The following is a 13631-nucleotide window of genomic DNA, read 5'->3' as shown; positions in this document are numbered from 1 at the left end:
TCCCCTCATCCTCCTGAGAAAAATGATATATCACATGAAATGGTTTCGATAAATTCGAAAAACCGACAATGGCCACACCCACTGGGGGGTGTGGTTCCTAATTTTATAATTCCGTTGAGATCCCCTCATCCTCGTGAGAAAAACGATATGTCACATGAAATGGTATCGATAAATTCGAAAAGCGCCAATGGCCACACCCACTGGGAGTGTGGTTTCAAAATTTTACGTCGAGTTGAGAAAAATGATGTCACAACCCATGTTTTGAATACAATCGGAAAGGCGCCGAGAACCACACCCCCTGGGGGGTGGCCATGTGACCATTTGAAATTTTTATCGGTGACCTGGGTGTCGGGATATTTATTCGACATGCAATTCGATTTTTATATTTTGAAATTCCGCTTCAAGAATTAATTTTATTTTATGTGTTTTTTGAACTTGTGACCTTAATTGCAAGGGGGTGTGGTCGAATTTGAAAAATCTGGGAATATATATTTCGCCAATTGACCTAAGGTTTCCAAAACAGGCGGTATTTTGAAAATCGGTCCGCAATTGAAAAAGCAATTCGAATTTCAAATTTCAATGTTGTTAAGCATTACAAGATCGGCCAACAGGCCTCTTAGCAAGATACAGACTAAATTGTCTTTAATTTAAATGCCTCGACCATAGTAAAGTTGTTATTTCGGTCGCGTCTCTACCAGATATCACAAATGAATGGAATACTTTATGCTACGCCATCGCAACGAGCCCTGAATTTGAGGAATATAAAGCAAAAGGTGTTATTCCGTTTTGGCATAATATTCTAACCAAACCTAAGGAATACTCGATGGGAAAATCAATACAGTTTGTGCTAGAAGCGTCACTTGTGGTGTCACCGTCCTCAGCAGATGCATAAAGAATGTTCAGCATCTATAAGTTCAAATTCCCAAGCAGAACACGATTTTTGCCGGAAACAATGGACGCGCTGATGAGACTCCATTTCAACGGTCCCTAGATTTTCGGCACATACCGGGAGCAGAGTTTACAAACACATGGGGTGTACTTCACCATCATACAGGAGATTCAAGAAATTTTGGAGGAGGCTTGCAGCCATCCCATTTAAACAAACCTGTGGCGACTATTGATTCATTTGATGCTGCCATACTCGCCAAGAAAAGACAGAAACTTTGTGTCGATGCAGGATCGGATAGCAATAGTCTTCCTGTCACATCCCCTGACAGCGCAATTGCAAGTGACAATGTAGAAATCCCACATTTGCAAGTTTATTTCGAAGAGGATCAACCGTACGATTTAGACGACATGGATAGCGATATGGAAATGCCAGTTCTTTTCCCGCAGACGTATCCCAACAGAGATCCAGGTTTTCTGCTTGTTTAAACACAGAAATGCATGACAAACTCTGTAAAATAACAAATAGTAACAATAATGAACCAACACAATTAACCAAGTAATACCTTAATTAGCGGAGCATAAAATATCGACTAACAGTAATGGATTAATTTGTTTCATTTACCTGTTCACCAACCAACTAACATAACATAACATCTAACATAACATCTAACAACGGAAATAATTCCGACCGTGGGCTACGGCCTAAGAAAGGGGCATGGGCAGGGCCTAGTGGGGAAGTTCCCTAGGTGCTCAACCATGACTAATTTCTAATACTATGCGATAGTAGGACGCTTTTCGCCTTATCAACTAAATATTTGTATTTTATAATTAACCATTTTCTTATGAAATGCATACAAAAAGGAAGAAGAGGAAGAAGAAGGTGTCGGAGAGGTGGCCGTGGTAGCAGAAGGGAATATTATGACAATTTTTAAACGAAATAAAAGTAAAACATCCTCTATAAAAACGTCCCCAAGTGTCCAAGCCGCAGGGGACGGAGCGCATGTGCGCGAAAGCGCACATGCGCTCGGCTTGGCTTGACCTGCATATCAGGTCGGCGTTAGACCTACCTGGCCTCTGGGGAGGTGGGAAAGTATGATTTAAATATTTATAATCTTCGCAACTCTTTCAGCAAGCTAGTGACGATGCAATTTTGACGAATAAATAAAGATAAGATTTTACCCAGACGATAGTTAGAGCATGAACTTGACATATGTAGGTAGGCATAACTTAATGATCACTTTTCTGCGCATTTTGTTATCGATAACAATCCCTCACACAATCAGGTTATGAACAGACGGCGGATATGTATGTATTTCTAACTTTTTCATAACAAACCCGATCGTACTAAAACTTCGTAAACTAACGTCCCACATAAGCATGATTTCAAAAATTCAAACATAGTTTTCAATATTTTACATATTTCGTGGTTTTCGTACGTATACATATTTTCATACATATTTTGAGGTTTTTCGGAAATATAAATATTTTTATACATATTTCAAAGTTTCTTTAAAAATATAATTCTTTTAATACATATTTCGAGGTTTTTTGTATAGCAATATTTTTCTTCATTTGTAATTTAAGACTTGTTCGAAATTATATTTTCATGATGAAGGTGCTTAATTCGTGCGAACGAGTGGCAAATCCAATGTGCTTCATTTTATAAGTTTCCCAGGCCAAAAAATTGCTTGAAATGGAACCAGTGTTGCAATATGAGTCATTAAATGAAGATTAAAACTTAAGGTTGAAATAATCCGCGTGTCGGATTGTTAAAAAGTTGAATGTTCTTTAAGATGCGATATAAAGCAAGTAAGAAATTATAAATAAATAATTATAGATTATTATTATATTAACATTATATGTTATATTATATTATAGTATTATATTATATTATTATTATATTATTATTATATTATTATTATAAATAATTATAAATAATTAAAAACATTTTTGATGTGCATATTTTCGAGGTTTTTAAGCACATATTACATGCATATTTTGAGGAATTTATGTACATACATATCCGCCCTATGGTTATGAATCATGAATTTAGGGTTTCCCCGCGTCTCTTGACAGCCTAGACTTCACCAAACATGCTAATGCCACTTTGGAATTAGCATGGTGGTGATTTTTTATTATGATAGAAAATCGAAAAATAAGACTTTTTTGTTCTTTCATATTTTTCTGATATAGTACTTCAAACTTGCAACTTCCCTCAAGACGGTGTCAACACCTTGAGACACGCCGGAACTTGTGTTCCTTATCTCCTTCAAGATTTCATGCTGGTGTCTCTCCACGGTTGCGAGCTGATCCGTAAAGTTGTTGAATCCTTTCTGCGAAACATAATGCAACCGTAATACCAAGTGTTATGCTTAATCCTGAACTTATAGTGCATGTCAGAGTCCAGATAAGAAGAAGTGCCAGTTGAGTGGAAATACGCTTCGAATGAATAACTTTACCAACCTGCAGCCATTGTGTTGTTAATAGAACCAGGCGATAATCTGACAAATTCCGGAAATCCAATTCCTAGAAAAATGTAGCATTTATGAAATCGGCTTCAAAGCAGAAAACAAACGAAGGCATGTAAAATTACATCCACATTATGTGATATAAGCCAAATATTTTACAAGGAAACAAAACAAGGTTTTATAAACTGTGTTAGATGCCGAATTTCCACAAAACGCTAATTACCCTGTCCTGGAATTAATTGCATGTAAGTTTTCTCAAACCATATTTTCTGAAACCAATGACACAAATAATTTTGGATAACTTACCGTTTTTACTGCATTCGGAAGGTTGGGGGTACTCCGTTTACTTCGTGGTTTGTTTTCCAGGCAGCTATTTATACACTCTTCAACCATAAATTTCACAAGTCCTCGAAAGTTGTCAATGGTATTTTGTAAACCATCCAATTTTTTAGTCATTGCGTTCGACATGATTTGCAATTTGGTTTTCAAGTCGCCGTTTTGTCTTCGCTCTCGTTCTATTCCTCGCTCGAATTTGGCTTCCAAGGAGGCAAGATCATCTTTGGTCGGAATGTTGGATAACTGCGTGCTCAACTACAATAAATATGTTTAAGAATTAAACCCCTTTTGCTTATTGGTGACTTGGTTTCGGTGACAGAATATATTTTCGAAACAACAGCAGGTAATTTCGTGATAAAAAGTCGAAATAAAAAATATTAAAATATTAACTCACTCGTTCCAAGAGATTATTTTGCCTCAGAATTAGTTCATCATTTAGATCAACCGCTTGTATCTTAAAGAAATAATGACAATATTTGAAACATGGTTTGGTTTCGCATTCAGTTTAGTAAGATTTGAACAAAATGATTTAAGAAAAATGTAAAATAAAATTCGAAGTCTGTACTCCTCAGAATGATGAGGCCAAGTCACTTTTATTGCTAAGTGGTAAAATTTTTGAAGTAATTCAGTTAAACTTAATCCTAACGTGTCAAATTAAGGAGGACAACATACCAAATTAATATATTCTAACACCACTCCTCCCAAAAATATTTGGAGACAAAGAGGACGAACAAAAATCGCTGGAGAACTGGACATGGTTAAAATTAAGATGTGGCTTGACTCGTTGTTTTGGACGAACTGCGGCTGGTGACTCAAAGTTGGCAAAGTTATGTATGAAGTAACCGAGATTGTGCTTTCTTTACTTGGAAAAATTATCTCACCGGGGCTGCGTAACTGTGTGGACAGCGTGGCGACCGTAATATTGGGGAACACGGAACAGGAGGATTTGAATAATAATATTTGAATAATTTATATCCTATTAATAGAATATATTGTCAAAAAGTGAATTTACACTTTGTTCGATTAGTAATAAATGCATACGTATTTTATTAACAATTTTGTCGAAAACCGGAACTAAATTTCCCGATTTTGTACTTTGGCAACTAATTCCGGTTTAAATTATTGTCTCCCATTTCTATTCACAATCAAAAGTACACACTCTCGCCAAACGCAACCTCTATGGTTTTTCTAGTTGATTGCAATTATTTATCATGTCCCCCCTGTGCCCTGAGTTCCGTGACCCCTGCGTCTGTACATTGATCCGTCAATGCATCACAATGTTCGTACTTAAGCAAATTTGACCCAAATAAATGCTTGTGCATACATTTATGTGTTTAATACCAACCTCGACATCTTCGCGTCAGCAGTAGCTCTACATATTTGGCATAAGTATGCAGATGCGGTACATACATACGTACTTATGTACAAGCATTTGTTAGTATGGGACAGACGCCAATATGAAGAACATTGCATCTTTGTATATAGTTGCTTACGTAAATTTTGTCAATCGTCAATTCCATCACGTGTTTACGTCTTAATCTCTTGGCTTTACCACGAAATTGAGCCATGAATGCAAGTTGTCTGTAAATATTATATTGCGAATTTGGCGACATATAATAATTTTCATCGAACGATGAACCCAAGGCAGAATCTTGGCCTTACCAAATAAATCCCCGACATTTCCAAGTAATTTGATAAGATAGGTTAATACATTTTTGATAGTGGTTAGAATCATGGTAGCTTTTACATACGTATGAAAAGAAATTGGGCATTTCGGATTATTCGAGATACGTAAACGGGATGAATTCGGTTTGGTGTAGTTAGAATAAAATAAAATACAATTAAAATTAATTCGAAAATTATGCAATGAAGTTGCTTCTGGTGGGATCTTTTGTTGAGTTTAGGATAATTTTCATATTATTTTATTTTTATATTTTATTTTTATGCGAATATAACTTGTAGAGTTTATTTAGCTATTTAATTTTTAAAATGTTCCTATAATATTTACAATTTGATAGATTTGATAGATTTGATAGATCCATTCCATAAATTGGTCGTGTCGACATAATTTGTATTCTAATTTTATCCCGCATCGATACATCAAATTTTATTATTATGATGGCTTACTATTCTGTTCTCAAGGTCTGCAAGACATTTATCACGATGTAGGTCTGATGAGAAGGTCTAATGAAAAATTCAAACCGGTTGCTCATTTTGAAAAGAAATCATAAAAATTTAATAAAGTGGTTAAAAAATATCTTAAATAATTGAATGCATTTTAAATATTGGCGTTTTAAACAAATAGAAATGAACGAGGAAAAAATTTCAGCTTTTCGGGTATTCAGGGCTGTAAACTCTAATCAAAAGCATTGCATGAAGCTTTTGGTATGTCGAAATATTGTTTTTGGTAATTTGGTATTACCAAATTACCAAATTAAACTTGGTAATTGCTTGGGTACTCCGAGTAGGTGATTTTGCTAAAAGATTTTACTGATTTGTATTTAATAAATTTCTATTAAATAAATTTCTATTAACTAAATTTAAGGAATCATTCCTTAAAATTCCATAAAACCGATAAGTCTTATTAAGCCATGAAGAATTGTAAATCAAAAGTAAAAGCTAAGAACGAGTGTGATGGGAATGACTTATTTTACATCGTATACTGTCAAATATCCAAATTTTAATGATTTAACGATATTGCACAAATCGCTCAAATTAGAAATTTGATATTAAGCATATGACAGGAAACCAACGTTACGCAACAATAAAACCTGTACGCAATTAAAGATTTTCGCCCAAGTACAACTTCAGATGTGACCTTCGCAATTAAAGTGTGTATTAGATAATAATATTTCATAAATTAATTATCGCAGGGACCAGAACATATTTTAATTAATCCCTGATCAAAAACAAGCAGAGACCCATAAATTTGTATTTGCCATAATTTTAATAATCTGCTGTCTGCCTTCGAAGGCAGAGTAAGTTTCATGGTAGAGTAGAGGGCCTTCTACTCTACCATGAAACTTTATTTCCCCCTTACAAATTTCTAAGCTGGACTGTGGACGAACTATTAGATAATTATTTCCTCGCTGACAATATCAATTTAATCCACTTTCTAAAATTAACTATTTTCATATGTACTTCAACATAAAATAGATAAGATAAGATTTATTCAATCCTTATAGAGGCCGCTTCGGGCCCATGAAGGTACAGTTATTAGTTTGAATTATAGTATTGATAATAATGAGTTCCTAACTAATAGTTGTAGGGAAATTAGCAGAAATAAATTACAGTAAGATAATATTGCACGTTTGTTGGACTACTGTGGGGTAAAGAGTAATTGAGGTGTGTTTGATTGTCAATTTACCGTCATTTTATATAATTTCATGTTAATTAAATTTGTGATCGATTGAGCCTAGTACTTCAACATAAAATATGTATGTAACACCCGGGGGATTTACAGGCGTCCGCAGGTGTTTGTGTCTGGCCTAAATATTTCCATCAAAAGAGGAAAAAGGACATCATAAAGTTTGCAAATTGTTCACCTTCCCAATTTACCGTCATATTATATAATGCAATGTTAATTAAATTTGTGATCGATTGAGCCTAGTACGGTATTTATCTGTGAAAATTATGTGTCCGTAGAATGTGTCCGTAGTGACATTCATAGCAGAAACATAAAGTAATCAGCACTACTTCTTTGCGTAATTCGTCTTTACTCTCGCAAAGATAAATCAGGCCATCAGTCTAGTGTATTTTTGTTATTAATTTTCTGTTCTGGGTTGGAATGTCCTCTTGAACCTGATTGATTCGCAAGTTTGGCCCATAATTTGATTTTATCAGAAAATGTATACTACTCACTTTCTCCCCTTTCTTCTCCGTCATTTAAAAATATGTCAAAGTCTAAATTCCGTTCTGTTCGATTTTGACCGCAAATCTGGAAAAATTGCTATGAATAAAAAACCCGGGCGGATTCAGATGTTTCGTCTACAAATCGTTTCTCAATTAGCTTACTGCATTCTAATCGTGGCCCATCTCTGCTTCAGCGCTTTACCGAAGACTAAACAGTTCCAAGGTTTTGTCTTACTATGCATCTACATTATCGTTTTGTGTGGGCGTTGGAACTATGATTTGGACGTTTCCGCTGTGCAGATAATCAATTCAGCGATGACATTCGAGGCACAAATATTGAAAGGTACATACGTGAAATAAGCGAATTTCTACCAGAGATCAGAGACCAATCTATACTAATATCGATTACTTAGGGACGCACGCACTGCAGCCAAATATAGAGACAAAACTAATGAAATTGTTCCTCCAAGTCACCTTCCATAGCATCATTGCGGTGATTCTAGCCATTCCAGGCCTAATATTGTTGGATCCTTGCTCACCACCGTTTCTACTCTCAATGACAGAGTATTGCGCCTCCGTTACCTGGACGGGGTCTATCGGATTTCAACATTTTGCTTTCCTCTTTGATACATGGATGATTATTCACGTCACAATGGGCGGATCAATGGAAATCATCTACATCCTGTTTGCCGGAATTGTTAGCATGTTGAACTATTTTGCTGAACTGAAACGGTAAATCCAACATCCATCCCTAGACCTTCTACGTGTGTAATAAAACATGCATAAAATGAAGTTATTTGTTTGCTCGTCAGAAACATTCGAGTAGCCGAAACAGCCACCGAGTTCAAAACATGTGTCAAACTTTATCGAAGTATACAGATTCTGGAAAAAATGTTCAACGGATTTCTCATGGTTCGTCTCATTCCCGTTTATATGCTCCTAATGCCGACGTTGCAGATTCTTACCCAGTACGTATCCATCATGATGCATGGCGAAATACCGATGCCAGCTTTTCTGATTTTCCCGCTTGTTTGGGCGAATGTCCTCGTTAACAACATATTCGTCTTCACCCTCGCTTCCTGGGTGAATAACATTTCCACCAAATTATTGAGAGAACAGGCGAACTCTATGATACGCTGTGGGCGGGCTGGGAGGAGGTCTCCATTGATCAAAGAGGCTAAGGCTTGCACTGTTCTAAAAATTAAATTTGGCGCCAATTTCATCGACAGTGGGACCCCGTTGGTAATTCAAAATTTTTGCTTGGCTCAAACAATGTCCCTCATTCTCATCAGTGGATCCCGGAGGGGCGATAATATTTCAGCGGTAGTGAAAAAAGCTGGGTTTCTCAATATGTGTCGATAAATTTGACTTGTGGAAGGTATCAATTTCATCATATTCCTTGATGTCCAAATATGAAAGCAAGGAGAAGAGTTAAAAAATAATTGGTGATAAGCACTAAATCAAGGAAAAGCTGTTTGCATTTAGTAATGTACTGTATTGTACTGTACTGTGCTGTAGGTAGTTGCATAATAATTAACGTAGTGTAACATAATAAACCGTTGCAAACGAAATGTAGCAAAGGGGTGAAATCACACGTAAATGTCCTTGTGGCACACCCACATCGTCTTCCAATACTTTCCCGTCATTTTCCCCAATTGTCTCACATTACCCCACGTCTCATCTCGCTCCGTTTCGACATAACTCCCGCGTCCTTTGAACGTACACGACTATACCTTTCGATAGACACCCCACATGGCATAATTCAAGTGGCGTCGTCGACACGGTCACACGGTTATCGTACGTCAAAATGATGTCGATTTTTGAAATTCCCGCCCCCAAATTCCTCTAAAACAGTCGAAACAAAAAATTCGACACCTATTCGACACGGCGTCATAACCGTGACCTTAATACCTAAAACGCCCATCTTCGAACTCATCCATACTTCAAAAATTAGAAATACTTTGGAGAAAACCGCATTTCGAAATTCGCATCCGTTCTAAAGTTATCGTGGATACGGACAGACGGACGGACGGACGGACAGACAGACAGACAGACAAGACATTCCCATAGAGGGGTTTTTACCCCTTAATAATTCACATATAAACAATTATTAAGTAGCGCAAGCTACTTTATGCGATCGGTTAGTTAGTCTGTCTGTCTGTCCGTCTGTCCGTCCGTCCGTCTGTCAACACTATAACTCAAGAACGCATCAAGATAATCGAAATCGGTTTGCGGCATCATACATACGACCCCAGGGGGAGGATCCTGTAAACTTTTGGACCACACCCCCTCGGCGCAAGGGGGTGTGGTCGCAGTGTGATCGGGGCAAAATGAGATTTGTAGCGCAAATTAATCTATGGATGAAATCCAGTTGAATGACGTGTACCTGAGTTGTGCCACACCCCCTCGGCGCCAGTGGGTGTGGTCGCAGTGTGATCAATTAATTAATTCTAATGAATTAATGAATCAATCATTAATTAATGAATCAATGAATCAATGAATTAATTCAATTAATTAATTGCGCAAATTAATACTCAGCATTCTCAGCATTATTGCGCTACTTATGTATCGTGCTTTGCCGCACTTTATTTACGTGTAAAATAATTTAACACATAATTCCATCCTTCAGCCATGTGCATAGAGATTTTTCAGCAATAAATGAAATATGTCAAAATTGATTAATAGTTTATTTTGGGTCCTACATCCTTAATCTAGGAATTCCTTCTGTTTAGATAAATCGGTAATCAAATTGCGTCTTTCTTCTTGTGACATCTGATTTGCCTTGTTTTTAAAACAGTTGTACAAATTCGTTTAGCCCTTCCCGCTAACGTTGCCCCATTATATTTCCCGTATTCGAAAACATCGAATTCACGAGATTGTAGCAAGTGAGCCGACTTTTATGCTACTTTATGACAAAATCGATAACCGTATGTTATCTTTCTCATGTTTTGATACCGATATTGGATTCTGGATGTCAATGCGTGGGTATGAATGAAGGGAAAGAAAGTGCAAAAAATTGAGTGAGAAGGACATCATCTAAATCTTATCAAAGAGCTGTCCGATTCCATTTTGCATATACATATGTATCTGATTCGTGAACAGGCTTTCTACAAATTTTCCACCGTTTGAATCCCCATGTCAAAAGTCGTAACGTATGTATGTATGTCATCCATTTTGTAATCCTAATCCATACAGGCTGCATGATACTTTGCACCAATTATTATTTATTGGTGGAAATATGACGGACGTGCATGCATATGTTCAAAGTGTTTCGGGTGCAACCACGTGCAAGAAATAACTGCAAAAAAGTGAGTTTTTGCAGGTATTTTGACCTGCAAGGTGTGAGAAACCACGCCCCGTCGCTGTACTTCATACGGCGCGTGTTTCTTGCGCTTTCTCCCAGTTTTTTGCACCTCCCATTTCTTGCATTTCTTCCTTTGCAGTGCAAGAAATGTAGCAAATCTTCAAGAAACAAAACACTGCACACTCACAAATACTTCATGAGTACATATGTACATACTTATATACATACGATTGTAAAAGTCCAAATTCAGCTGTCGTGGGTTGAGTGAATTACCCCGACAACGTGTTATCATTATTTCATGTCTAAATATGTATGTCTGTAAATTTTACAATGTCTGAGAATTTTGAGTAATTGGTGTCATTTTTTTAGAGTCTGAATCAGAGAGTCAGTAGGGTCATTATTTCATGTACGTATGTCAAGTTAGTACTTATGCATGATTACTGATGCCCGATGTATGTACTCTAAAGTAATAAAGCCAAGTTTATAAGTTGATCAACACAAGTCGTTGTTCAAAAGTATATTTCGGAAGACATAAGTCGTCGCCCGAAACATCAGCTATGAAGGTAAAAAATGCCTTGAAATGAGTATGAAATAAGAATTTAGAATTTCAAACGTTTCATAAAAGCGAGACCCAGTGGTCAAAGGGAAGGGTTTGATAAAACAATTTTAAAAAAGCTTGCTTAGGTGAGGCGCTGTTAAAAGTGAAAAACAAGACCTCTGGGGATCTCTTTTAAATATCTCATCCCCTCATCATTGTAACAGGAATTGGTGCTTTGCATCACCGCGAGGCCAAACATTTTTACCATATAACATTAACATGCCACCCCGTTTATTACACACAACGACGAAAACACAAATTACATTTGCTGCTAAGAGTATACAAATTTTAGATATTTATTACAAATTAAAATTGTGCCAATATATGTACGTATGGATTAATACTTAAACAAACGATTATTGCTTCGGACGGCTTGTAAGTAAACCTTAGTTGAGTTTGCTAAAACTTGCGGAGGATGAAAATGATTCATAATTTACCAAGTAGCAAAATATCTTTATATAGCTACCAATTTAATTCAATGGTTAACCAGTACTTCAGCCAGCTAATAAAATTTGAAGGACGTGTACAATTTTCCGCACGTCTTATGCACTTCACTTCAACCACGTTTGACGAATTTCAGAAATGTTGTCTCGGTTCGTTAATTTAAGAATAGTATTTCCGTCTTGACCCATGGCTGCATTAACAATTACAGTTTTGTCAACGGTAGTAGATATGTATTGAAATATTAGCTATTCAAAATAACTAAATACAATAACCGTTTGTATCAAGACTGGTGTAACTATTAGATATTTCTTAATTTTATGGGAAGATGTAAGGTTCAATAATGTACCATACCTATGTGGCATGCGCTGTGCGTCATTATTTATGTGGGTTTGTATTTTAAGAAATGAAAATGCCGACGAATATATTTGGAGGACACCACAGAGGATATTTTCAAATTGTGTTTAATAGTACAACTAGTTTTCAATACGAATGAGAATGTGATAAATGATAATTTTGATAAGTTCGTAAACCCAGATTTTGCTCTAACGAATTATTTTGACTGTTAGAAGCTTAGCGTAAAATGTTTGGCCTCGCGGTGATGCAAAGCACCAATTCCTGTTACAATGATGAGGGGATGAGATATTTAAAAGAGATCCCCAGAGGTCTAGTTTTTCACTTTTAACAGCGCCTCACCTAAGCAAGCTTTTTTAAAATTGTTTTATTTTATTGATTTTAAGGGTTATGCATTTTCAGACAATTCATTACACTGGTCGAAATTGTTCATTTCAAATATTGTCAGCTTTTTTAAACTGAAGACAAAATACAAAATTAGTTGAAAATACCCATAGGAGGTTGACAAACTAATTTACCACGCGTTTCAGAAACTCTAATTTAATATTTCACATCACTGGTCGAAATCGGTTAAATAATTTGGTGATTGCTTTCGCTGACAGAGCTGGCTGAGAGTGGAATTGCTTTTCTTCTCGGCTTATGGATTAATGATAATCGTCAATCCCGATTAATAATCAGGATTTACCACAACTTCAACCAGCAAGTATGCCTTCAATTGTTTTCTAAACTCTGTTTCATTTCTGGTGATATCAGCAGGAAAGTCACGTGCTCATGTTAAGTAAATGGGCACATGACTTTCCCGCTGATATCACCAGAAATGAAACAGAGTTTAAGCGGTCATTCGGTTGGTTATATTGAAACAGTTTATATAAGGTACACATGTACCAGTGTTGCAACATTTCATAACATAACTACTCCTGTTTTTTACGATACGATCTTCGACGTCATCACTCTCATTACTAATAGCATTGCAGTGGTGACTTGGAGGGTCATATCGTAAACGGACTGTAGCTCTATTTATAGAAAATTTTTATACTGGTTGTTAAGAACAACCAGCTAAGAATATCGTAATTCTGATGAAGAATGCTTAGCAACATGAGTAGTGTCAGATGCCTCCATCAAAACTTTTTCAGTTTTAAACCGATCTCCATCGGATTTGCTTTAAATGATGTACAACCGATTTCTGCATGATAAAATCAGGTTTTATGCATATAGTCATTTGGTGCAAGTGTCTCAAATTTCGATTCTAAAGTTTCAATTAGAGAGCCCACGATACAACTTTTCTACCGAGAAAGCTGTAAAACATCATCTCCTCGTTCTCCTCTGCACGATTGCCTTTTAAACTTTTTGGCTATCTTTAACCGTTTAGGCTCTACCCCTCTTGACATTT

The 13631-nt window shown here is 36.4% G+C and overlaps 1 protein-coding gene and 2 long non-coding RNA genes across 6 annotated transcripts; 2 read left to right on the top strand and 1 right to left on the bottom strand.

Annotated features, from left to right (window-relative positions):
* Positions 1–2172: 2172 nt before the first annotated feature.
* Positions 2173–4500, bottom strand: LOC110856169. 4 transcript variants are annotated; one of them, XM_035856897.1, is made up of 6 exons: positions 4365–4500; positions 4087–4146; positions 3663–3947; positions 3580–3585; positions 3352–3414; positions 2173–3221 (listed from the first exon to the last, which is right to left on the bottom strand). In XM_035856897.1, the coding sequence occupies exons 1-6, from the start codon at positions 4446–4448 to the stop codon at positions 3063–3065; spliced, it is 657 nt and encodes a 218-aa protein (XP_035712790.1). In that variant the 5' UTR covers positions 4449–4500; the 3' UTR covers positions 2173–3062. The 4 variants fall into 4 exon arrangements, with proteins under 4 accessions (XP_035712790.1, XP_021960322.1, XP_035712788.1 ...); XM_022104630.2 differs by lacking the exon at positions 3580–3585; XM_035856895.1 differs by having other exon boundaries at positions 3134–3414.
* LOC118437664 lies at positions 3684–4085 on the top strand. Its single transcript, XR_004836255.1, has 2 exons — positions 3684–3780; positions 3847–4085. It is a non-coding gene; the product is annotated as an uncharacterized LOC118437664 (long non-coding RNA).
* Positions 4501–11106: 6606 nt separating the features above from the next.
* Positions 11107–11346, top strand: LOC118437696. Its single transcript, XR_004836288.1, has 2 exons — positions 11107–11158; positions 11218–11346. It is a non-coding gene; the product is annotated as an uncharacterized LOC118437696 (long non-coding RNA).
* The last annotated feature ends 2285 nt before the right edge of the window (positions 11347–13631 follow it).

This window comes from Folsomia candida, unplaced genomic scaffold, assembly GCF_002217175.1.
Source record: "Folsomia candida strain VU population unplaced genomic scaffold, ASM221717v1 Fcan01_Sc015, whole genome shotgun sequence".
NCBI lineage: Eukaryota > Metazoa > Arthropoda > Collembola > Entomobryomorpha > Isotomidae > Folsomia > Folsomia candida.
The sequence above is the reverse complement of the archived record's forward strand: the minus strand, read 5'-3'. Positions and strand labels throughout refer to the sequence as shown.

Coding starts and splice junctions, on each gene's coding strand:
- LOC110856169 (XM_035856895.1), bottom strand. CDS start 4,448: ATGTCCAGTTCTCCAGCGATTTTTGTTCGTCCTCTTTGTCTCCAAATA. Junction 4,147..4,364: donor TGTTAGAATATATTAATTTG/GTATGTTGTCCT, acceptor TATTTCTTTAAG/ATACAAGCGGTTGATCTAAA. Junction 3,948..4,086: donor AAAATAATCTCTTGGAACGA/GTGAGTTAATAT, acceptor TATTTATTGTAG/TTGAGCACGCAGTTATCCAA.